This window comes from Leopardus geoffroyi, chromosome B3 (assembly GCF_018350155.1).
Source record: "Leopardus geoffroyi isolate Oge1 chromosome B3, O.geoffroyi_Oge1_pat1.0, whole genome shotgun sequence".
Taxonomy (NCBI): domain Eukaryota; kingdom Metazoa; phylum Chordata; class Mammalia; order Carnivora; family Felidae; genus Leopardus; species Leopardus geoffroyi.
In genome coordinates, this window is record NC_059337.1 from 20,986,459 (window position 1) to 21,013,124 (window position 26,666).

At 45.1% G+C, this 26,666-nt stretch overlaps 1 protein-coding gene across 5 annotated transcripts in view; it reads right to left on the reverse strand.

The window, feature by feature from the left end:
* APBA2 (amyloid beta precursor protein binding family A member 2) overlaps positions 1-26,666 on the reverse strand; it is a 272,181-nt gene that overhangs the window by 40,342 nt on the left and 205,173 nt on the right. For all 5 annotated transcript variants that reach the window (XM_045448855.1, XM_045448854.1, XM_045448853.1 and 2 more), the window contains exons 4-5: positions 5,915-5,995; positions 4,764-4,800 (exon numbers count right to left, since the gene is read on the reverse strand). In XM_045448855.1, the coding sequence (XP_045304811.1) occupies positions 4,764-4,800; positions 5,915-5,995 (118 nt within the window). The remainder of the gene's footprint in view (positions 1-4,763; positions 4,801-5,914; positions 5,996-26,666) is intronic.

The window sequence follows — 26,666 nt, forward strand, 5'->3', positions numbered from 1 at the left end:
AGAAATATCTTAACAAACCTCCAGTGAATAGAAGTTCCTATTTTAAAATCTGTCTAATCCCTATTCACGACTCCATTTGGAAAACTGGAGACAAGATCAAATAATGTTTGTAAAAAAGGAAAGTCATTTTTTTTTTAACTTTATTTATTTTGAGAGAGAGAGAGAGGTAAAGAGAAAGGGAGAAAGAGAATTCTAAGAAGGCTCCTCACTGTCCATCTCATGGACTGTGAGATCGTGACCTGAGCTGACATCAAGAGTCAGACACTCAACTGACCAAGCCACCCAGATGCCCCCCAAAAAGGAAAGTATTTTTGGCTTTCACAACTTCCCTTTGGAATGCTCTGGGCCCCTACAGCCCAGGTTTACCTTACTCCCATCCTCCCACCAACAGCATCCCAGACACATGCCCACCAGTCCCCCAGGCCTGCCCGCTCTGTGATTCAGGAGCCTGGCCCCTCTGACAGTCTGGAGAAGAAGAGATGTGAGCTGTCTTCATTTTAGGAGTCTTAATCTGAACAGGTTCACCGCAAGTGCTCATTTTAAAAGGTCAGATCATAAGTTCCCACTACATGAAAATAACCAAGGGGCGTTATCATGGTGAGGACCCCTAAAAGGTGTGAGGGGCAAGCTCAGCAGGGCCAGGGGCCCCCATGTTCTATGAGTGACCAGTGCACAAGGGGGAAGTTGACATGGTAGAGACAGGTTGTAAGGGACCCCAGGGCCCTGGCACCTGAGGACAAGCAACGTTCTAGCATAAGCCTAGAGCTGTTGGTGGGGTGGGGTGGGGTGTGTCTTAGGACATCTTGCATAAGCTTTGGCTGTTGGATTAGGAGAACAGTGTAAGGAACAGAATACAATCTATCAGCCTCTGTTGTTTTGTCCTGAAGCTACCACTGTCAGACTCCATTGCTTTGGGGCCAGCACCAACTTTTTGGTTTTATGGAAAAGCCTTTTATGTATACTCATTTAGAGGTGGGCAACCACCTAATCCACTTGGACTTATGCCACTGCCAGCCTCCATGTCCCTCAGAAGGGGATATCCTGGGGGTCCCGCCATTCCTCGCCACTCCAGGATTCCTCCCACAGGGAAGGCAGTGGGTCTTCCGTCCAATGGGCCCTTGCACAAGATTCACCCTGCAGCATCAACCTTTCTGGTCTGAGAGGAGCCAAGAGGATCAACAGATCCTGGGGTATTTTCCTGCAGATGGTGGTCATGGGGGCCTCTTCACTCAGGTGCCTCTGATGAGAGAGGGCTGTGACTCTGAGCCTGAGCGGGGCCAATGGCTCTGACCTCTGGAAGGTTCTCCTGTGGACTCCCTGGAGTATGAACCACGTGTCTTCTCCATTCTTTTTCTATTCTTTTTCCTCACCTGCTGCATGCTAAGGGTTGCTCAAGCAGTACAGTTTGGGGACAATGAGCTCAGACTCCCACCTGGGTTCCAATCCTGCTCTGCCACATACTACCTGGTGATCTTGAGTGAATGACTTACCCCCTCTGAGCCTCAGTTTACTCATCAGTGACAGCACCTACCTCTTAGTGTTATCAGGAGGACTACTGAGTCAGTATATTTAAGAGCTGTGCCTGGCTCAAAGTAAGCCCCCAATAAGAATTCCCTGGCCTCAAGAGCACCTGGGTAGCTCAGCTGGTTAAGCATCCAACTCTTGATAGCAGCTCAGGTCATGATTCGTGGTCCGTGATATCAAGTCCCACATTGGCTCTGCTTTGACAGTATGGAGCCTGCTTGAGATTCCCTCTCTCCCTCTCTCTCTGCCCCTTTCCCACTTGCTCTCTGTCTCAAAATAAATAAATAAACATTAAAAAAAAAGAATTCCCCGGCCTCATTATTGATGGTAGTGGTATATGAAGGCATGTCAAGAAGGCAGGAAACCAGCCTGGTGAGGAATTTATGCTGCTAAGTACCCAGATATGGGTCTAATATCAGCAACCAAATGACCTCAAATGAGTTACTTGAACCTCATTTTTCCTACCCTATAGAATGAGGGGAAGCATCTGCCCTTCCTGTGGTGGCTGACCTGAAGCAGGTGCACAGCACACATCCCTGGCACTGGTGCACACTAAGCCCCCAGTCGATGTTAAGATGGTGTCTGTTGTCGTTGTATAGTAACTGTTATTATTTTTCATTACTATTAACAATTACTAGGTGTGAAATAAGGTAGGACTGAAGGCCATCCCTCATAAAAACTCCAAGAAGCTTTTCTTCCAGTGTGATTTCTCAGACCCAGAGGAGGTGGGAGATCTGTTTTCCTGTCATAGTTATACTGGGTCCTCTCAGCTAATCAGACTTTCAACCAGAAGACTGAACAAGCCCTGGAGGTTCCCCCACACTTGAAATGCTTGTGGGCTGGATTGGGTGTAGCACTGGGGTAGGCACTGGGGGCTTGTTACCCCAATACTCATTTCTAGACCTTCTCCCCTGCCCTCCTGGAAAGCCAAATACTTGACCCTCCAGTCAACACTGAAGTTGACCAGGGCACTGGTCATATGGTACAGCTCTGGCCAATGAGAGACAAGGAGGAGTCTGTTGAGTAGGTCTTCAAGGTCTTTTAAGGTTCAACTAAACATACAGATTCACAAGGTCTCCTAAGTACAAGTAGACATGGGGCTTCTTCCTCAAAAAGAATAAGGCAGGAGCCACAGTTTGCCAGTGGCATTCTTCTGTGAGTGTACACACAGCTGTATAGGAGCTAGGCAGGAGCCCAAGGGTGTGAAACACCCATCAAGGAAGATGTGGGGAGCCTTCCCAGTTGAATTCAGACCCTCATATTCTCATGGGCCAATATCTCTGACAACCATTGCATGGGCATAGCTAACAGGAAATTCTAAATTAAGGCTATCCACACTGGTTTGAGCTGGTCACAAGCAGCTTTAGCCACACTGAATTGGTTTGGGGCATCCAACATTGTTTTGATTTTATATATAAGCTGGTACAGAGAAGTGAGTTTTCTGGAATGCTAGAAGTGAGAGGTACTTCTCAGAGCACCTGGGCATTGATACTGCTTCCTGATCCTTCTCCATCTGCCTCCTCTGTACCTAGGGGGCTGACTCAAGAGCCAGGGGAATCTAACATCCGAATCATTCCCCTAAGCAGTTTGAGGGAGCTCTGCCCAGATGACACCATGATACTTTGAAAAGCGAGCTTCTTGGACCCACAAGAGCCCACCTCACTGAAACACTGTGACTGGTACACCCCGTTGCGGCATTCTGACCACCGAGGAAAGTGTACATCTTTCCCTATTTATGAGATGTCGAGTCCTCTGAATCAGGAACCCAATCAACCCTACAGTGGGGGCATGGAATGGGTGTTGTCTCTTCGTGCCAGTCATTGGGTCCTGAAAAAACCACAACTAGCCAGCTGGACCAGAATTATCATAACCTATTGTGCCCTGAAGAAAACCAGTTTGATCCAGTTTTAACTTGCTAAAACTTACCTAGAACCACATGTAAACAGCTGGGCAAAACCCATTTGAGCCTACCTCAATTGGTCGAAATGGAACCAAGTCTATTTGAACAGTATAACATTGATTCCAACAGTTCAAAACTGTTTTTAATATCCAGTTTGAGCCACACTGAGCCAATACAATGTTGAACCAGTTGGAATTGGGTTGAGCCAATAAATTCGTTTTCAGCCAGTTTGAATTGTGTTAGCCTGGTTCAAATTAGTCCCTTGAAAGGGAACTGGAGGGGCCTCAGTTTCCCAGGTGTCACTTCTTTACTAAAAAAGAAAACCAGGGTAGGAAAGGTTTTAAAGTTACTTATCTCTGGAGATTGATTTACCTTGCACTTTTAAATTTTCATAAAAATTAATTACCAGTTTATTGAAAGAATTAATAAAATTCACACTGTTTATTGTAACACTAGCAAGAGCAGGAAACACCCTCCTGGCTGAAGAAAGATCCTATTTAAAAGGCTCCTTAAAGGGGTGCCTGGGTGGCTCAGTCGGTTGAATGTCTGACTTTGGCTCAGGTCATGATCTCGCGGTCTGTGAGTTCGAGCCCCACGTCGGCCTCTGTGCTGACAGCTCAGAGCCTGGAGCCTGCTTCCGATTCTGTCTCTCTCTCTCTCTGCTCCTCCCTCGCTCACACTATCTCTCTCTCCTTCAAAAATAAACATTAAAAAATTTTTTAAAAAATAAAAGACTCCTTATAGTGGTGTTGGAGGACCTTTGAAAGGGAGGGCCCAAGGTTTCCTGAAGCCCTTCAGACAATGCAAAGTTGGTTATGCCAAAAGGCAAGCAGGCATTCTCCCCACACCAACAAGTGGTACAGAACAGATTGGTTCTGGTTTTTTGATCGAATGCCGAAATGCAGTATTAACCCCCTCAAAAAAAAGACAGGAGAGCGGAGGGGAATGAAGAGTCTAAAAAAGGAGTAACAGCCTGAATTTGGATGCAATTATATCCACTGTAATCAAAAGTGTTAGATCATAATTAGCTGCTTATACAGACACATTTCAATCTATTAATTCAATCATCAGTGTCATGTGTGAGGCCATTACTGAGGGTGTAATTAAATGGGATGGTCTACCATTCCCTAATCAACTGAATCCCCCTCCCTCTATAACAATATGGGCTTACAAAGTGCTCAAACAAAATGCCTAAGCACCTTTTCTTATTATAATATTGTTTTCATCTTGAAGGTGTGCTTTTTAAACAAGCTTTGCAGGAGAAAACAAAAGTAAAAATACCGTTTGCTTGGAGAAAAAAATGCAACTGTTTCCAAACATTAAATTCAAAGTCACTTACCAGCCACAAAACTTGGAAATGATGCCACCTTCTTTGTCTGTTAGGAAATATGAAAAAAAAAAAAAAAGAAGAAAAGAAAAACAAAAAAGAAAACAAACACATGACAGTTTTAAATAGATGGCCCATAAGATCTAGGCTGAGTACCATATGTGAAAAGTTAAACCCCACTGAGTAACTGATGTTCCTTAAAACTAATGGTCCTTGCTCCATAAAGCAAACCAATGTCATTTAGGCACCATGGTGTTTAGGCAGGACATATGGAATCAATTCCCATGAGAAAACATGGGGTACAAAGGCCATCATCTAAAACTTAGGGACCCCCAGATTAGCCTGCCACTGCTAAAAGAGAGCCTAGAGACCATACAACCAATGGTTCTCCAACTGGTAGGCATGAGAATTACCAGAGCTTGTCTTTAAAAGTAAGATAAAGGAGATTGGACACCACTCTATGGGGTGGCCACAGTTATTTCACCAAAGCTGGAAAATCCCATCCAAACTATGTTCTACAGAAAAGGGAAATAAATTATTTATTAAGGCCTCATTTTAAAAACCTCCATCAAGGCAGTGTTTGTTTATACAGGATTGTTTTTCAAAATCATGTTGTTGGTTTAGAACTGTGGCTCTCAACTGGGATGATTTTTGTCCCCAAGGGGACATTTGGCAATGTCTGTAGACATTTTTGGTTGTCACAGCTTGGGGAGGGGGTTGTGAGCTACTGGCATATAGTGAGTAGAAGCCAGAGATACTTCTAACCATCCTACAGTGAAAAGGACAGCCCTTCACAACAAAGAATGTTCTGGTCCAAATGACAATGGTGCCACAGTTGAGTAACGCTGGCTTAGAACATAACTGTCTGATAGTGGAGTATAATGAGTTTCTGTCAAACCAGGGAGCAAAAATGACCCCCCACCCCCCGCCAACAAATACACCATTAGCAACACATGAACACACAGTGGTATGAGCCTCAACAGGAAAGAACCTTTCCTTCCTCCTCCTACAGAGACACCCAACTTTGTTTGACTTGAACCCCCCACCTTCCCAGGCACTGGGTGGGATGAGAACATCATGGAGAGGCCGAGAAGACCATGAGGGGGTATGCAGGTCCAACATCAGAATCCTAAGCCACAACTCTTATCCTTAGAGAAAATCACCTCTGGGATGTTGTTATTGTCCACGGGTCCATTGAGATCAGAACGCTGCTGCTTCCTTGGCTGCTCCAAGCCATTGCAAACCTGGAAACCGGGAAGCGAAAGATGAGATGGTGCTTTTACACATTAGAGAAATAAACCAAGATACAGTATGATACAATTTTGGGAAATGCGTAGGTAGGCATGTGTGTGTACATGTATGTGTGTGTACACATATGGACAAAATTTAAACTCTTCCGCAATTAACATGTATTCTTTTATATTTATAAAATGTTTTTGAATCATATTTTCTCTTTTTTTTTTTTACCAACTGTCACCTTTATTACAATATTATTGACTATATTCCTACGCTGTACTTTTCATCTCTGTGACTTATTTTATAACTGGATGTTTGTACCCTTTAATCCTCTTAATTTATTTTGCCCATTTCCCCCTCCTCATTACTCTCAAAACCACCAGTTTGTTCCCTGTATTTATAAGCCTATTTCTATTTTTTGTTTGCTCATTTGTTCTTTTAGATTCCACATATAAGTGAAACCATATAGTATTTGTCTGTCTGGCTTATTTCACTTAGAATAATACTCTCTAGGTCCACCCATGTTGTAAATGGCAAGATCTCATTCATTTTATGGTTGAGCAATATTTCATTGCATACATATACCACACCTTCTTTATCCATTTATCTCTTGATGGATACTTGGGTTACTTCCATATCTTGGCTATTGTAAATAATGCTGTAATAAACAGTGGATGTACATATCTTTTCAAATTAGTGTTTTTGTTTTCTTTGGGTAAAGACCCAGCAATGGAATTACTGAATTGTATGGTAGTTCTATTTTTAATTTTTTGAGGAACCTCCATATTGTTTTCCACAGTGGTTGCACCAATTTACATTCCCACCAAGAGTGCACAAGAATTCCTTTTTCTCCACATCCTCACCAATGCTTATTTCTTGTTTTTTTGATTCTAGCCATTCTGGCAGGTATAAGGTGATATCTCATTGTGCTTTTGATTTGCATTTCCTTGATGATAAGTGATGTTGAACATCTTTTCATGTGTCTGTTGGCCATCTGTATGTCATCTTTGGAAAAATGTCTGTTCATGTCTTCTGCCCATTTTTTAATCCGTTTTTTTGGTGTTGAGTTGCATAAGTTTTTAATATATTTTGGATATTAACTTCTTATTGGATATATCATTTGCAAATATCTTCTCCCATTACGTAGGTTGTCTCTTTGCTTTGTTGGTGTCTTCCTTTGCTGTGCAAAAGCTTTTTAGTTTGGTATAGCCCCAATCATTTATTTTTGCTTTTGTTGCCCTTGCCTCAGGAGACATAGCTAGAAAAAATGTTGCTATGACCAATGTCAGAGAGAAATTACTGCCTGTGTTCTCTTCTAGGATTTTTTTGGTTTCAGATCTCACATTCAGGTCTTTAATTCATTTTGAGTTTATTTTTGTGTGTGGTATAAGAAAGTGGTCCAGTTTTCCCAGCACCATTACTGAAGAGATTTTCTCTCAATCATATATTCTTGGCTTCCACGTTGTAGATTATTTGACCATGTAAGCATGGATTTATTTCTGGACTCTATTGTGTTTCATTGATCACTATGTCTATTTTTGTGCCAGTACCATACTGTTTTGATTACTACTGCTTTGTAGTGTATCTTGAAACCTGGGATTGTGATACCTTCAGCTTTGTTCTTCTTCCTCAAGATTGCTTTGGCTATTTGGGGTCTTTGTGTTTACTTACAAGTTTTATGATTATCTGTTCTAGTTCTATGAAAAATGTTATTGGTATTTTGATAGGGATTGCACTGAATCTGTAGACTGCCTTGTGTAGGATGGGCATTTTAAAAATATGAATTATCATTCTATGAGCATGATATATCTTTCCACTTATTTGTGTCATCTTCATGTTTTGAATCCAATTTTCTAATTTTATTATCATTTTTTAATTGTGGTAAAACATACATAAAATTTGCCACTTTTAACTGTGTAGTTCAGAGTCATGAAGTACATTAACATTGTGCAACTATCACCACCATCCATCTCCAGAATTCTTTTCATCTTGCACAACTGAAAATATGCATGCATTAAACATTAATTTCCCATTACTGTCTCACTCCAGTCACTGGTCATCTCTATCAATTTAACTACTCTAGGTACCTCATATAAGTGGAATCTTACAGGATTTGTCTTTTTGTGACTGGCTTATTTCACTCAGCATAATGTCCTCAAGGTTCATCTATGTTGTAACATGTGTCATAATTTCCTGACTTTTTGAGGCTGAATAATATTTCACTGTTTGTATATATTACATTTTATTTATCCATTCATCTGTCAATGGACACTTGGGTTGCTTCCTCCTTTGGGCTACTGTGAATAACACTGCTCTGAACATGGGTACAAATATCTCTTAAAGTTCCTGCTTTCAATTCTTTGGGTATATACCCTTACGTGGAATTGCAGGATTACACTATAATTTTATTTTTAATTTTTGATGAACCACCATACTTTTTTCCATAGCAACTGTACCATTTTGCATTCCCAACAACAGTGTCCAAGAGTTGACACCATATTTCTAAAAAATATAAATTATTAGTTTAATGCAAATTCTAAACTCTAGGATCTAAATTCTTTAGTTAATGCAAATTGGTCAATCTACTACTAGAAAAAACAAAATGCCCCAAGGACAAGTCACAGGTATTCTCTTAAAGAGGACATCAAACCAAAATTTCTTTTACTTCAATTAAGAAAATTTAAAGTCTAGGTATCTCTATTTAGTGCCTTGTACCATCCAGAAGATAAAGGCCAGATCCACAGCACTAAAATCACTGTCCAAATCCCAAAGGAGGTGTAAGCCATCATGTGAAGTTTCAGAACTTTCTAGAAATAAAGATTCAAGCAGTAACAATATAAGGATGAGGATGATGATAACGATGACATTAATAAGTTATAAGGAAATAAGTTTATATTATATTATAAATATACACTACACTTGTGTTTATTTATAAATTTATTTTCACTTTATTTATAAAGTTATTTATAACTGACATTATTCCCTCTCCTTGTTTACAGCTGAGACGACTGAGGCTCCAGGTGTTGGCACAAATGGCTAGTTCCCACAGGTCCAGGTGGCACAGTAAGAGGCTGTTGCCAGTCTTCTCTATCTAGATTGTCACTGCTGTGTTCTTTGATGTCATTCAATCTCTCTGGGAGGGTTAGAGAAAGCTCAAGAGACATGGGCCCACCATCCTGGCACTGATGGCACCAAGCAGACCAAAGATTCCTAGCTGAGCATCCCCTCTGTGACTACAAACACCACCGCGTTTCAGAGGCATTGGGAGGTGGGGAGGACAGGGATGGTTCAGATGGGAGGTGGAAAAAGTGGGACTGGGCCTTAAGCATTGGGAAGATTGCACACAAAGGGGAAAAGGAAGGTGTTGCCATATCCTGAGAGAAATCAGAACTCAAGCTACAGGAAGAAATGAGACTTTCCTGGAATAGAGGGGATGCAGAGGTGCAACTAGGGCCAGGAGGGTCAGATGTCTGGTAGGTCCCTGCATCCTTGGCTGGAAGCCCAAAACACTGTCCCTATCCCAAGCCCTGTGAACAATCAGACCATGCACATGGGTGCTGGCCTCCCTCTGCTGCCCTAGTATGTCCCCAAGTTGGGGGGCTCTGGGGCTCAGGCCTGCCTGGGACCACTGGCATGCTCCTCTGCCCTCCTTCTGGGACCTGAACCCATCCTTCCCCAGATGAGAGGGCTGTGATGAGTGGACCCTATGCTGACCAAGCCAAGCTGACAATGTTCCTTCTTGTAGGGCTGACCCTGGCTTGGGGACCACTGCCACCAGGGTCCTACTGGAGTCAGGCTTGTTTCCCAAACTCCTAGTTTAGGTCTTCCCTCTGCCCTACTGGCTCTACACCACCCACTGTGGCCAAGGTATGCCAGGCAAAATCTCCCAAAGGGGATAATGGGAACTCTCACTGGAAATGCTATTCCCATCCGCTTTATGTAAAACTCAAATTTGCGACATCCTCCCAGAAAACCTTCTGTCGTCTTTCACGCGTGGTTATTTCAAGGTCCACTTAGAGCATATCTGTGTTTTCCCTCTTGTTTGTAAGGTCTCTAACCTGGTGACTTTCCCTAGGCTGAGTTCACCGACTTCATTTCCTGAAGGCCCGCACTACCTTACTAGGAGCTGAATGGACACTAGTCATCTCCAAAATCCCTAAAGAAACAAACCAACCACTGGCAAATGAAAATGGGTCAACCACACCTATTGTAGACTGAATGTCTGTGCCCCCACCAATTTCATATATTGAAACCTAACCCCCAAGGAGATGGGGCCTTTGGGATATAATTAGGATTAGACGAGCTCATAAGGATGCCACCCTCATGAGTAGGATCACTGTCCTTATAAAAGAGACTCCAGAGAGCTCCCTCGCCTCTTCCACCATGTGCAGACACAGTGGGAAGGCGCTGGCTATGAACCAGGAAGTGGCCCCTCACCAGACACCAGATCTGCTGCCGCCTTGATCTTGGACTTCCTGCTTCCACAACTGCGAGAAATGAATGTCTGTTGTTTATAAGCCACCCAGTCTATGGTGTTTTTGTGATAGCAGCCCAAACGGACTAAGATAACACCACATCTACAAATGTTACAGCTTGGGGTGGAATCTAAGTTTTCTGCCACAGATGTAGGGCGACAGTCTCTCGTCCCAGTGCCAAATCCATTGTGAAGAAAAGACTGCTGCTTGTCTTGTCTTATACTGGGTGCCTTTGGCAAATGGAAGAGGTGCCCCTCTGGGGGATGCAGCCCCCATGGGGTTACAGCTTGGCCAGGTGGGCATAAGCTGGCTGCCTACACCTGTCCAGGGGACACCTGGCACAGAGCCACGGCATGTGGTGACAACAGGCAATACAGGGTCTCAGATCCACTCATAGAGGCAACTTCTCCCCAAAGCTTCTACAGGCTCGACCCTATCCTCCATGTCAACATTCTCTCCACTCATCACCATGACAACCACAGTTCATAATAAACAGCTGGGGTTGTTTTCAGAGAGGTGGGCTTGGGAAAGGCCATCTGGTGCTCTAATTTCCATCTTGAGGGCAAGGCGGGGGCGTGCTTGGCAGCATGGGGAGCAGCATCTGAAATTAACATCATAGAGGCCCAGGTGGATTTGGGGCTCCCAGCATCTTAGATGAAGATGCTATTTAAATCCTTTTGTGAACTCCCCAAGGTACAGCAGCCAGCCACACCTCAAAAAAAGATGCCAGCCAGGGTTACCTCAGTTCTTTCCAGCCAACAGGGACATGAGGGCCATGTCCCTCACCAAGTAATTGCCATGGAGTGTTCCCGCTGCCATGGGCTGGAAGCCACATCAACCATCCACTAAGAGAAGATGGTGAGTGAGACAAGTTAAATGAAATCTGGCATAGGTGGTGGGACACCCTCCCCAGAGTCCTGAGAACAGAACACGGACCTGTGGCACAGACTGGTCCTAACATGTCAGGACGAGAGACTGCTGCTCAGGGCAGAGATGATTTGTCTGCAATAAAAGTATACTAATTTGAATAAATTGCTCTAATAAGTATCTTGGCTCCAGTTGGTGAAACTAAAGCTAGGATTTTTTAAAAGTGTCAATTCTGATTTCGTCTGCTTGATTAAATGGAAAATAAGCAATATAACCCACATTACTTGAGATGAAACAATAGCAAACAAGTGCACACACACTCATGCCATCTGTAATAAAAATCAAATACAAGCATTCTCCTCAGTGACAAGCATGTTAGTGACACGTGGAGGGACACAACATCAGCTCAAAGCCAGGCAAGCCACAACATTCCCACTGACCTGTCCTATCTCCCCTTACACATGACTTCTTGTCAGAGAAATTCCAGGCTTGCAAATAACTCAGGGGGTACCTGGGTGGCTCAGTCAATTAAGCTTCTGACTTCAGCTCAGGTTATGATCTCACGGTTCGTGAGTTCAAGCCCTGCATCGGGCTCTATGCTGACAGCTCAGAACCTGGAGCCTGCTTCAGATTCTGTGTCTCCCTCTCTCTCTGCCCCTCCCCCACCCCCTCAAAAATAAATTAGGTGACAGCCTTCTCTGGTGACAGCACCTCATGCTCCCTGTTTCCAAAGGCATCAGTCACCCCTACTGGTCCGATGTTCCTCTGTCCCCACTCAACAGGGGTCAGCCAGAATTTGCTGCATGTTGGGTGCTCCATGGCCGGGCTGAGAGCATAAGCCACCATGGTCCAACTGAAGATCTGACTTAGCACACTAAACATACCTCACAAGCCCCTTTATCTGTCCCCTGACATTCAGGTGACTCAGAAAAATGACAATATTGTTCTTCTTCTGCTCCTCTTACAATTCCGATCACTCCCATGGTATTTGTCTGGAGGAGAATGAAAGCTTGGATGAAGTATTTATTCTTACAATGGTCATCCCCATGAGGGTGATCATATCTTTCTAAAGCCAATCTGTGGCTTAAAAGAATCATGACAAGATCCATTAGGGAAACCAGCCAGTAGGTCTATCTTTTAACATCTCCTGGCTGGGCCTGTGAATGGGAGGGGGAAGGAGAGTTCCCTCCTTACACTCCCTCCACCCTGCCCCCATCCATATTTCATGGAACATACCAATACTAAAAAATTATTCACCATTTGTCTGAAGTTCAAGCTTAACTGGGTATCCTCTTGTTATTTACTAAATCTGGCAGCCCTACCTAGGGGTAGGCTGATGAGCTGCCATTTCCACCGAGCCCTACGTTGCACACTCAGGGCCTGGTCATGTTCTCTGTGTCTGGTCTGCTAAAACATCCCCTACCGCTGACCACAGGACCACCTGGCACGTCTCTGACTTTATCATTCACTCTCTTCACTGAAGCTTCATAAAGGGTAGGTGGTGCCTGGGGTACCTCTGCAAGCCAGAGAATGAGAAAACACACGGGCAATCAAGGGCAGTTCCTGCATGACCAGGCCTGAGGGGCTCAAGAGGTGAGCCCAAGGGCTGAGCCATTAAGGTTTGGGGGCTATTAAATCTCTGCCATTTGAGAGCAGCCGAGAACCCAGGGCATTGCTGGTGGAAACATAAAATGCTCACCAAGGTGAAAAACAGTTTGTGAATCCTGAAAAAGTTAAACACCACCCATGTGATCCAGGAATTGCACCCCAAAAAAGGAGCGAGAACAGCTATCTGCACAAAGCCTTGTACCCAAATGCTCACGGCAGTATTACGGACAATAGTCAAAAGGCAGAAACAACCCACATGTCTATCAACTGGTGAATGGATAAAGTATGGTATATCCCTTGAACAGAATATCACTCAGCCATGAAAAGGAACGAAGTCCTGATGCGTGCCATAACACAGGTGAACCCTGAAAATATTATGCTAAGTGAAAGAAGCCAGACACAAAAGGTCACATACTGTATGATTCCATTCGGATGAAAATGTCCAGAAACAGGCACATCTGTACACAGAGAAAGCAGACTTCGCATTGGCAGGGGCTGGGGGGAGGGGAGGATGGGGAGTGACTGATTAGTAAGTATGGGCTCTCCTTTTAGGGTGATGAAAATGTTCTGGGGCTAAATAGTGATGGTTGTACAATGCTGTACTAAATGCCACCAAACTGTACATTTTAAGATAGTCAAAACAGTATATTTTATTTCATGGGTATACCACTACAATTTGAAAACAATGTGGAGGGGCGCCTGGGTGGCTCAGTCGGTTAAGCATCCAACTTCAGCTCAGGTCATGATATCACGGTTCATGAGTTCAAGCCCCACATCAGGCTATGTGCTGACAGCTCGGACCCTGGAGCCTGCTTCTGATTCTGTGTCTCCCAATCTCTCTGTCCCTCCCCGACTCACACTCTGTCTCTGTCTCTCAAGAATAAATAAACATTGAAAACATTAAAAAAATAAATAAATAAAAACAAAAATAAAAATAATGTGGAAAGAATAACCTGAAGGTCACCTGCCAGCTTGTGCAGGACTAACCCTCTCCTTGGGCACAAAAGCCAAGAGAAAGGAGGGTGGGCCCAGGGAAGAAGGTGGGCGATCCAGATGGCACAGACGTTCTTCTCTCCCAGTTGCCTGCCTCACGCACCAGGATGTCACCCTTGGATTCATTTCTGGAAAAGGAGGTAAATCTACCTCTTAAAGCAGAGTGTGGAAGACTAGGGAGTCTTCCATTTGGTTGTGATCAATTATCAAAGGAGAAAACCTACAACCACCCCTTTCTAAAACTGTGGCTGGCCACCATCATGGTTGCTTCTCCCATAGGGTCTATAAGTTTGCTGCAGACATTGGCACATTTTCCCATCCTTCTGCTTTAGAGATGAGAAGCCCTGTGTGAGCAGAGTTTCATGGCAGCAGCCCTCCAAGGCAGAAGAACAGTCTCTTGGATTTCTGGCAGGCTCCTGCATTTGCTCAGGAGACCTGAGGCCTCTCCTACACCCAGCCTAGAGTCCTGCACTCACATTCTGAGAAAGCTAGCTTGACAGCTGAAAAATGAAGAAAATGAAGGTCCATAAATTGAAAGGAAATCAAATGACCAATACTAAGTCAATGTTAGAAACCCATTCCCAGGGCATTTCTTTCTTTTATTTCAAGTTTTTATTTAAATTTTAGTTAGTTAACACGTATGGTAAAATTGGCTTCAGGAGTAGAATTTAGTGATTCAGCACTTACATACCAAACCCAGTGCTCACCACAACAAATGCCCTCCTTAATGCCCATCACCCATCGGCCCATCCCCCACCCACCTCCTGCCATCAGCCCTCAGTTTGTTCTTTTTGTTAAGAATCTCTTATGGTTCGCTTCCCTTTCTTTTCTTTCCCTCTTCCCCTATGCTCATCCGTTTTGTTTCTTAAATTCCACATATGAATGAAATCATATGGTATTTGTCTTTCTCTGACTTATTTTGCTTAGCATAATACACTCTAGCTCCATCCACATTGTTGCATATGGCAAGATTTCATTCTTTTTGATGGCTGAGTAATAATCCAGTGTGTGTGTGTGTGTGTGTGTATGTGCCACATCTCCTTTATTCATCAGTCAATGGACATTTGGGCTCTCTCCATAGTTGGCTGTTGTTGATAATGCTGCTATAAACATCAGGGTACACATACCCCTTTGAATCAGTGTTTTTTGTATCCTTGGTAAATATTCAGTAGTGCAATTATTGGATCATGGGGTAGTTCTATTTTTAACTTTTTGAGGAACCTCCATACTGTTTTCCAGAGTGGCTGCACCAGTCTGCATTCCCACCAACAGAGTAAGAGGGCTCCCCTTTCTCCATATCTTCACTAACATCTGCTGTTTTCCAGGGGCATTTTCTAGATTTGACTTCTACACATCTATACAGGCCACCGTTCCCAGCATGGAACTGCTATGACCCGCTTTCTGTTCTCCTAACATAAGGACTTCTCTGTTTCAGTCAATATTATTAGTCCGAAGTAATAAACAACTCAATGGAACTGCCTAAGGCGGCAAACACTAATACAAAGTGCTATGATTCATAATTTTAAAACTAAGTTTAACCAGCTAATAATACATAATGAAGATACCAGCGACCCAGTTAGCTTTTATTAAATCCACCTGTTCAATTTCTATGATTATACAATGTAGAATATTTGGTTTTCCTAACACTGAGAATAAGGAGAGAGAGTAGAATTAGCTGTTGTTTTAGTAATATATTTGACAATACATTTTTATTTGAATGATACCAACAATGTAGGACTTCAACTATTCTACTTAATGATGTGCAGACCCACTGCCTTGTGACCACATGCACCAGTGTCCGCAGGCTCAAATGAGTGTGGTCAGCTCACCTCTACTGTGACAACACCAAACAGGTGGTGATTGGCCAAAACGTGTGTCTGTGTTCATCTGATACTGGTTACGCAGGTTCAGATTGGCTCAACTTGGTTTTAGATGATTCAAGCTGGCTCAGGTGAGTAAATGGGCCAAGAGGCTTTTCCTTCCTTCTTTTGTTTCTTTTCTTTCTTCCTTACTTCCTTTCTCTCTTTCTCTCTCACCCTTCCTTCTTTCCTTCCTTCCTTCCTTCCTTCCTTCCTTCCTTCCTTCCTTCCTTCCTTCCTTCCTCCCTCCCTCCCTTCCTTCTTTTTACTGTGGTAAATACACATAATATAAAATTTATCATTTTAACCATTTTTAAGTGGACAATTCAGTGGCATGAAATGCATCCACATAGTTGGGCAACTGTTACCACCATCCACCCACAGACCTTCTCATCCTCCCCAACAGAAACTCTGTCCCCATTAAATACTAACTCCCCATTCCCCCTTCTCCCAGCCCCTGGCAGTCCCCATTCTACTTTCTGTCTCTATGAATCTTATTACTCTAGGAATCTCACAGAAGTGGAATCATACAGGATTTGTCTTTTTGGCACTGGCTTACTTCACTAACTGTAGTGTCCTTGGGGTGCATGCATATTGTGGCAAGTGTCAGGATTTCCTTCCTTTTACAGGCTTAATAATATTCCACTGCATGCCAACATCTTTTCTTTTGTACTTTATCACTATGACTGTGGCACAGTCCTCCCATAAATACTGAAAAAAGTACCATGCCATGATTTCTGAATATAGGCCGAAATGCCCATAGTTTAGATGACTTGGGATTCTTTGGGTTAATTCATTATGTTTCATTCTTCTTGGCATTTAAAAGAGGGTTGGAGATTAAATATTAATGAAATATTAGGCAAGAAAAACCTGGGACAGCAATTTCACTTCCTAACATCTCTCATAATTAGCAAATTCGATGCAGCAAAAAGAGCCCTGACCTGCCATTGGTCTGGTTTCTGGAGCAGGTTTTGAGGACTGGTGGTGGCTAGATTATCCCTTCTCTCTTGAAGATTAACATTCATATTTCTCAAAGTGACTAATGTGCTATTTTTACATACTTGGGCCCGAATGAGTGAATAAATGAATGAATGAACAAAGCAGAGGATAGATCACAGTGAGGAAGAGCTTCTATTTTCATGACTAGAAACAAAGGAAACAGCAGCAGCAGTGGTCAAAAGAACCCAAAAACCTCTGAGATACCTGGCGTGGGTGTGGTATGGTCCAGGCCTAAGCCTGTTTGAAGAAGACACGTGGACAGGTGAGTCTGCATCATGGTGCATCATGGTCAAAGCCAGCAGACTCAGAGGCAGTGGGAGTGAAAGGAACAGATGTCTCCCAGCTGGCACCAAGAGCTGGTGTGAGGGGAAGCAAGAGACCCAAGGCTGGGTGGGAAGTGTTGGGGTAGTGAGGGGGCTGCATCGGAAATCAGAGTGGGCAAACAGATCTCAGAGGCAGAATCAGAGGCCACCTGCAAATGGTATGGGCCAATGGAGAGGGAGACTGACCAAAGAGGGTGAATGGGAAACTTCCCTAAACAGCAACATCCCTCCAACCTTATGTCATGCCCAAGTTGCTCTCCTGGGCAGCAACGCCACATCCAGAGTCTAGTTCAGGCACCTGACCTATAACACCTGACTGCACCCACAGCAGGACACAATGGCCAACCATGGGGGCAGACCCAGCAGCACAATGGCACTGAAGACAGCATAAGGCCATCTCTGGAAATGTCTCTTAAATGGAGACAGGAACCAGATGCAGGTCTGGACCATGTGCCCCCTGCTAAAACCAGAGGAGCCAAACAAATAGATTCTGTAAGTCCAGTTCTATAAATCCTTCAGCTCCAACAGTTTGGGCCTTGGCTTGGTCTCAGGTGGAAAGAGACCAGCTTCTCTAGTGTAAAGGCTGGCTGTGGAATCGGCTAACAGACCCAGACCTGGCAGGTTCTAGAATGCACCAGCAGCCCTGGGGGCACCATTCTGTCCCATACCTCCTTTCTCAAAGTTCCTGAGATGTGCTTAGTCTTCTCCAGTTGCCCATGGTCTTATTGATACAGAGTTAGGGGGCATTCTTTGTTTGCCTCCTGTGATCATAGTCCCACGACATTTTTAGTAACTGATTAGCATTGGTCGCAATCTGAATGCTTTGGGTTGAAAACCCCATGCCCTCCATTGCCATGCTGTCACATCTCAGGAGCGGGCACCATGTATTACATTACACATCTCTGAGTCTCATGTTCAGCAATGTGGTCTTTCTTCCTGAACAGCAGATGTTTCTAAAAATTCTTCCATGGAGTCTTGTGCTTCCTCGGGGTTGTCACGTGACAGTTTTGTCAGCTGGATGCGTCTCCAGCCCCTGGAACATGTGAAGGACCATGGGAGGTACTGCAGGGGCCTGAGGTCGGGAACTGCATGTGGGCCAACCCCCTGCCTCAGTCCCATGCCCACCCTTCCCATTCCCAAAATCTGCCCTAGACACGTCACTGGCAAACTGGTACTACTCAGATTAGTGCAATTCAGTTCAAGCTCCATGTGTACTGGGCACCTCGTCAGGCCCCTTGCCTCTCATCCTTATAAACACTCCTTCAGTTCCCACATGTGAACCTCTGCCCTCGCAATCCATCCAAGCTGCTCAGGGGCTCCCCAGAAACATCTCCCCGAACTGCCCTGCTGGGGCTGGCCTTCCAGATGTCCCTGCCCCTAAGCTCCCTCCTGGCTTCCCCCTCCCAACCAAGGGCCTTTCTCCCTCTCTCCTCTCCTATTACCATCAGAATCCCACGTGACCTCTCTCAGGGCTCTCAGCCCCCATCACAATCCCAGCCCCCACGCACCTCCACGTTCAGCCTCACCTGGTTGGCTCACTTCCCGAAGCTGCCCTCAAAGTCCCAGAGCCTCTCGGCTTATCATCCTTGCTGCAGCCAGCCCCTCTCCTGAGCACCCAGCCCCATCTGGACTGGGAAGCATCTGTGGTCTATCTCCCTCTAGAAGGAGGTTCGCAATACAGACTTATGCCATTTTTAATCTTTGCACCTCTGGTGCCTGGTACATCGCATGGGCTGTGCAGAAAGGAACACAGGGGCCAGCAGCCCCGGGAATCTGAGAAGCCTGGCTGGGGCCAGTTGGCTTTGAAGGAGAGTGGGAGTTATGTGCAGAAACTCGAGGTTAAGGAGAGACCCTAGGACGGTGATTTGGTATTAGTGAGAGATCAGTGCGCCAGAGCCCAGCTCATCTGGGTGGGGTTCTCGGTTAATTTCCTATTGGGAACAGAGTGTGAGAAAATCAGGGCAGCCCTTGGAGGTGCATAGGTATCACCTTGTTGCCCAAAATTAGAGACCCCAGTGAAGAAAGGGACTAAGGATGTCCCCAGGAGGGCATGTGAGAACTATCCCTCCTGGAAGTCCCTGCAGGAGCAAGAGCCCACCTGAGGAAGGCCTGCAGAGAGAGGAGAGACTGAGGACATGTGGGAGCTGCCCCCACCTCACTTGTCACCTCTGCTCCCTCAGGTTTCAGGCTGCACACACACTTCCTCTGTCTCCAGTGCGTCCCTGGCCAGTTGGTCCTCCTCCCAACCTGCCTTATAGTGGTGGCTTTGTCCCTCCCTTAATGGCACTCCAGAAGGCAGTGATAACAACTTGCTCATTGGTGTCCTCAGCCCTGCACAGTGTGGCCCTGGACCTAAACTGTTTGCAGAGCCTCAGCCAGCTGCCTCCCCCATATCCTGAAAGAGGCTCCTATGGATTTGAAATCATCATTGTCACCATCAGGGCAAGGGCTCCACACCCCTTACATCCACTGCAGACTCAGATCCATATCAACTCTGCTCCCTGCCACGCCAGGAGATAGACAGTTGTTGGCGCAGATAATGTGTCCAGAATGTTCCAGAACTGGGAGCCAGATGGGGTGCAGGCTTCTTGCCACTGCCATTTGCTTTCCTAACCACTGCACCTTGCTCTCTCTTCAAGGGCTAGAGGTGGGGAAGTTTCTTTCTAGATTATTGTTAGTGGAAGGGCTCTCCGTGATTTTCTTGGACAATAAAACAGTGTTTTAGAGACCCTGGCTTTAACTAGATTTTAAAAGCACTGAACCCATCCCAGATTCCTGCTAAATAAGCTGCTCTGTGACAGCAACAGCCACCTCTGGTCACAGGTCTTCAAGAGGCCTCATAAAAATCAAATAAGGCCATTGTGCTGACTTGACAAATAGGCCCAGAGAAATCAAGTTTGGAAGCCTGAACACATCAAGTGAGGGGCTGACAATGCCAAGGCAGTACCCTCCTGGATTTTGTTTCTCAGGGTGGCCCCAGGAATTAGTTATGGCAGGTGCTACAGCTACTCAGCACTGGGAGCAGAGGAAGCTGGGGAAGAGCACAGGACCCCTGGGAACTCTCCTGTGCTACCTCCTCATGTGCACAAAAAAAAGGCAGGACCTGATGCCAGAAGAGCCGGAGCACCTGCAGAATCAGGGTCAGGGCTGTGGGAAGAAAGAGGCCACCTACACTCAAGAGAGGCATGGGGGTGGGGGGTGAGGACCTTCCTCTTCCCCCGACTGGGCCATGCTCTGTGTCTCCCAGAAACTCCTGTCCTCAGCGCCTACCCATGAGGTCTTTCTCCAGCCCTGCCCTACCTATAGCCAGGTTTGGATAGACCGCTCCCTCCTGGGCACAGTGCGAGCACCAGATACCTTTGCATACCTGCTGCCCTATGACATGCCAATGGAGCTTACCTGAGTGCCAATGATCCCAGGGTACTCCTCTCTCAGCCCCTCGGGGCCTCTTAAGACATGGTACCCTTTACTGTAAAGCAGGTGCCCATATTTACTTCCTATGACACTGAACAGGGCATGTAGGAGAGGCACCAGCCCATAGGAAGCACTCACAATGCCACTGCCCACCCCACCCCCCGGGAAGGCCGAGGTCACCCATACACTTAGCATCGTCCCTCCTCATCTGGTGCCAGCATTCCTATCACAATCTCAAAAGGTCCTTCACAAAGCAAGCCTCGACTGAATGCGAAATCACAGCAAAGCCATCTCCACAAGGAGCAAGGATAAACACTTGTATGTTTGATGTGGTCTCAGGGCCCTGTATCATGCCTCCATTTAACTGTTGTATTAAGTTGACTGTGATGTATTGACTTTCCTTTTTTTCTATTGTCAGAGGGCCCTTTTTAGAAAGTGCTGGCTGGACCGATGATAAACGGAAATCATGAAAACCCCCAATAATCAAAAAATGCATTTGGTGTGCCATCCTAGCACACAGCACTATTCCGTGCAGTTGCCGCATAAATCAAACACCTTGAACTAGATGGCCGTTGAAGTGCTGACGTGCGCCCAGCCCACAGAGTGCATGGAACAGGACAAGGCATGCCTGGCCGCTTGAGAAATCTCCAGAGCCCAAAGGAAAGGAATAAATCTACTAAGGAAGAATTTCAGGCACAGAGAAGATATTTTCAGAGTACTCTTTCTCAAGATATATGTCACAGGCTAACACATGAGAAAGAGGGGGATTCCAAAAGAGTCAGTCCAAACCAAATCCAGTCCTTGCTGAACCCAGATGCACAGAGACTACAAGAACCTGCTATCCCAGGCCGCCGCCAGACCTATGGAACTATGATCTTTGGTGCTAAACAAACATGTTCTTACAGAAGCATGGAGAAGCAGCCCCCAGGGGAGCACTGATCAGCAAGTCCCTGCTCCTAGGAGGTATACTGATGACCCGCCAAGTCCCCAAAGCTCACTCCTGAGCTGTGAGACCAGAGTCCCACTGAGGTCCTCTCTCTACACACACAGCAGAAGTAGGTGCAGAAATGGCGATTCAATCTGGATATTCAATACAAACTAGGCTGGACGCAACTCACATAGTCTTCAGTCACTGTATGTAAACAACAAAACATATCAACAAAGCTCCATAAAAGTAAGGAAAGTGGGGGCGCCTGGGTGGCTCAGTCGGTTGAGCGTCCGACTTCGCTCAGGTCACCATCTCACGGTCCGTGGGTTCGAGCTCCGCATCAGGCTCTGTGCTGACAGCTCAGAGCCTGGAGCCTGCTTCAGATTCTGTGTCTCCCTCTCTCTCTGGCCCTCCCCCTGTTCATGCTCTCTCTCTGTCTCAAAAATAAATAAATGTTAAAAAAAAAAATTAAAAAAAAAAAAGTAAGGGAAGTGGTGCATGAATGATCTCTACTTGACTACTCTAGGGCCTGAGCCCTCATGAACTCAGGATGTTGGGATGATTTTACAGACTGGAGGTTTTGTGTCCACTGGTCACCCCACTGGTGTCATGACACATGGGCTACGAACAACGGACCACATCAAGCCCTCATAATACCAACTAAATAAGGACAAAATAGAAGAGATGGCCACTCTCTGGGAGGAATACTGCCCAATTCACCTACGTGGACTCACTCACCAGCAGGCAGGTTCAAACACATCCTGCCACAGAAGTCAGCTTTACCTCTTCTAGAGGCCCTTCTAGAACTGCACAGTGCAAGGGCACCTAGGTGGCTCCGTTCGTTAACTGTCCAACTCTTGATTTTGGCTCAGGTCATGATCTCATGGTTCATGAGTCCGAGCCCCGCATCTGGCTCTGCGCTGGCAGCCCCAAACCTGGTTGGGTTCTCTCTCTCTTCCCTCTCTTTGTGCCCCTACCCTGCTCATGCGTATGCTCTCTCTCTCTCAAAATAAATAAATAAAATTTTTAAAAATTAAAAAAAAAAAAGAATTGCACAGTGCAGCAGTCAAAGGCATGAATTTTGGTGCAACACAGACTGCTTACCCCTTGAGCTGTGTGACCATGGGTGTGGTAGTTATCCAATGTAGGTCTTAACTGCCTCATCTGTAAAACAGGAGCAAGCCTAGTCCCTATCTCTTCTAATCATTCTAGGATTCACTTAGATCATACACATGAAGTCCTTCACATAATGTTGGCCATGACCACCAACACCAGGGTCAGTTCCACCATCACCCAGGGACTCCCCACAAACAGCAAAACAAGAAACATTAACTCCTCAGAAGCCAAGGGTCCCAGTGGTGAAACAGATGACTACTTGTCCCCCATCAACTTTCTGGGTTGATGTTGAATCATCCTGGGATTGAGACATGAAGCAGGGAGACCTCGGGAAGTTGTGTGATCCAGCTTTCTGTCCCCTAGGATATGCAACTGTGGTCAGTAGCTTCCTGATAGGCCCTGCCTGGGGAGAAAAGGGACTAATAACCAAGATTTTGGGGGAAACATTGGCCAAGCAGGGCCAGGGGTATCTTTGTTGCAGTTAAGTCTGGGACTTCACACAGCACATGTACAACCAAAGGAGTGAATCTCTGAGATGGGAAATCTTTGCCGTAAAGTTTCTCAAGCTCATCTGCCAATCAGATACAGTCAGTTCTCCTTGTTCAGGGCAGTTACATTCTCTAAACCTGCTGTGAACTCTGCATGTATGAATACTGACCCTCTTACCTCCTAGGAGAAATACAGGATGAGGTTCCTGCAAAGCCTCTGCTCACCATTTTTGTCAACTAATCAATACATAACCTTGTTTTCCATCTGTTTCTTTTTTATTTTTGTCTTATGTGTGTTTCTCCCTAAAGACACCTTATTTAATGTGTATTCCTCACAGATGATTACATCCTGTATTTCCTTATAATAAAACTAGCTAAGAAGAGTCTAACATTTTCCTGACTCTGGATAAGAAGACCGTAAATTTCTTTGGCTCCCAGCCTCATCACAGTGCCTTCACCATGCTCTTTTTATTAATGGTCACCTCATGAATCCACAAAGTAACCCCCTTTTCCAATGCTTCCTCACACACTATAGATGTTACTTTAGCACTTTCCAGATCAACCTCATGTACAGATTGGCGAATTTCCTCTCCCTCTTTCTGGCTGTACCATATTGTTGACTCATGGCCAACAGCTCTATCATTCACACCTACATGAAATATCTACCACAACGTATTTTTCTCCATAAGGCACATCATAGCCTTCTCAGACTTAGAAACATCAGACTGCACTCCAGCACTGCAAGTGGGGGTCATTTTATCACCAAACAGAAAGCGCAAAAATGCAAAAAACATGGCGCTAAAAGGCCCATGAAAAGGACACCTGTTTGTAGTATGAGAGCTGAAACAAGAAGGCAGAGTGTCTCCTTGTTCAAACTCAGCTGGGATCATGCACGCTGACTGACTCACGTGCCTCTGCCTCTCTGTGAGTGTCCACAAATGCTTGCAAAAGCACCATGAGTACTGATTTTAAGCTTACACATAAATTTTAGGAAGTAGGCCAATTCACAAATATGGAATACATGAACAATAAGGATCAGTCAGGATTACCTGGGTGGCTCAGTCGGTTAAGCAACCGACTTTTGATTTCGGCTCAGGTCATGATCTTGGGCTCTACACTGGCAGTGCAGAACCTGCTTGGAATTCTCTCTGCCTGTCTCTCTCTCTCTCTCTCTCAAAATAAATAAATCAACTTAAAAAAAAAAAAGAACAAGGATCACCCATGCTTTGTTTACACATCTAACAGGATGCTAGTTTGCCTCTTTGATTTGAAACACTGAGCAACAGAATTTGGCCATGCCATGTGACAAAATATGTTTTTTGCTTATATTTTCCAAATCTTCCTCAATAAACATGGATTGCTTTGAAATAGCTCTTTCTTCTCTAGAAATACTCATGCACAGATCTCTGTTCCCCCAATCATATGTGTCTTCCTGCAATTTGAGTTTATTTCCTTTGGTTTCTCTCACATCCTGCCCTCCCTCCCCCACCCCCATCGCAGAACTCTTGGTCTCATCAGCATTACACAGGAGAGAGGTCTACCTGCAAAGTGGAGCCTTTTCAAAAGCAAACACACTGAAGGAAACATCTGTAACAACAAGCAACATCTAGAGCATATAAAGTTCTCCTAAGATATAGAAAAGCACTCAGACTCCACATGATAAAGAGCACAAATCAAACATTCATAGAAAAAGAGTAGCAAAGGGTGCCTGGGTGGCTCAGTCCGTTAAGCATCTGACTTCAGCTCAGGTCATGATCTCTCAGTTTGTGGGTTCAAGCCCCACACCAGGCTCTGTGCTGACAGCTCAGAGCCTGGAGCCTGCTTCGGATTCTGTGTCTCCCTCTCTCTCTGCACCTCCCCCTGCTCATGCTCTGTTCTCTCTCTCTGAAAAATAAACATCAAAAAAAAAAAAAAAAAAAAAAGAAAAAGAGAAGTAGCAAGATAACATGAGGAGATGATTAAAGTTCATACCCAGTATGGGAATTTATTTTCAGGCAATAAACCAAAAGAAAACTTGTACATAGATGTCTGTGCCAGTCCAATGTGTAAGAAACAATCCCATCTGTAACCTGTATGCTTGGTGGCAGGGTATGTGCAGATGAATGAATTAGATGGCATGTGGCCTAAATGGAACATTCAAAGGTCAGTAAAAATGATCATGAAAATTATAAGGCAACACAGAGAAACACTTGTAACATGTCAGATTTTAAAAGGTGGATGGCAAAATTACATCTGGACTGCAAAGACAACCACATGCATTATTCAGATTCAATGCTAGAGTCTGAAAAGTAACACAGAAAAACCAAAAGAGCTCATCTGCTAAGGCAGCGGGAATCATAGAGGATATTTTTTCTGTCTTCCCATTTCTAATTCCATTGTAATACTGTTGTCCACACAAGGACGAAATAAAAGGCTATGCAATACTCTTCAAAGTGTCCATGATGTAACTTTTCAAGCTTTAAAATGAGGATCAGAGAGGTGAGGGATGCTATGCAATTCTTCCTCCAGCAGAAGCCTTCCACAGTATTGCCTCTCGAACTTGAATGTGGCCTCTTGTCACATGTGGATTCAGTGGTTCTGCGGTGGGGCCCTCCAGTGGGGCAACACTGCTGGGCCATGGATCACACTTCAGAAAGCAGACTCCAGGTAGCCACCATTGCCCTTTGGCCGTTAGCTATTTTGTTTTGCTTTGTTTTGTTTTACTATAGCCTTAATCCCAGGCTATGACACACTAACTGTAGAAGGCCCAGGGAAAGGCCAGCATGGGACTCAGGCACCCTGTCCACCTATTTGAGGCTACTCTTTTGTTGGCTCCTGCCACACAGTCTGGCTGTCCTGCGGGGAGTAAGGGATTCCTTTTAGGAAGCAGGCTGTGATCTGAAGCAAGGAGTCACCACATTTCCCACTGGACCTCCTTCACACACTCTTGCTTTCAAGATGATTCTATCACAGTGGCTCTTTTTGGTCCAATTTCAAAAGGGTCCTCATCTGGAGAATGGGTCACCTGTGTCTACAGGATGGGAAGACCCAGGTCACATTCACCCAGGCATGGCAGAGTCCCCCAAAGGAATACTTAGGCCCCATTTTCATCAGGAACCCTTGTCAGCACTGAGCTTGGCATCATCAGGTACTCTCTTTGATGGAGTTAATTTGTGAATGAATGAGTGAGTAAACCAAAAAAGCTATGCAAATAAATAACCCTTTAAATGAGCTTCTCTAGAGTGTCTCAGATTCGCTTTGAGGAGACACTCTATTTAGGGAGAGAAGTTACCTGCTCTTTCACTCAATGCCATGACTCTGAGGAACAGAGCTCCTACTGGGTCTCCAACAATGGCTCAGGATGTCTCCCACCTCCACCTGCCCTTTGAAACCACCACCACCACCCCCATTCGTTCCATCCTATTCATCCATCCCTCAGGCTCTCCAACCCAAAGTCTGCATTTTTGCTCAAATTAGCATCTGGTACAGCACAAAAACAGCAAAACGTCAGGTCTTGCCCACTCCCCGTCATACTCTAAAGATAATGTTCTCTTTACGAGAACTTTGTCAGGGAAGTCATTTGTTACAAGGCGCAGTATGCCCTGTGTAGCCCACGTTAGTCCCTGTGGC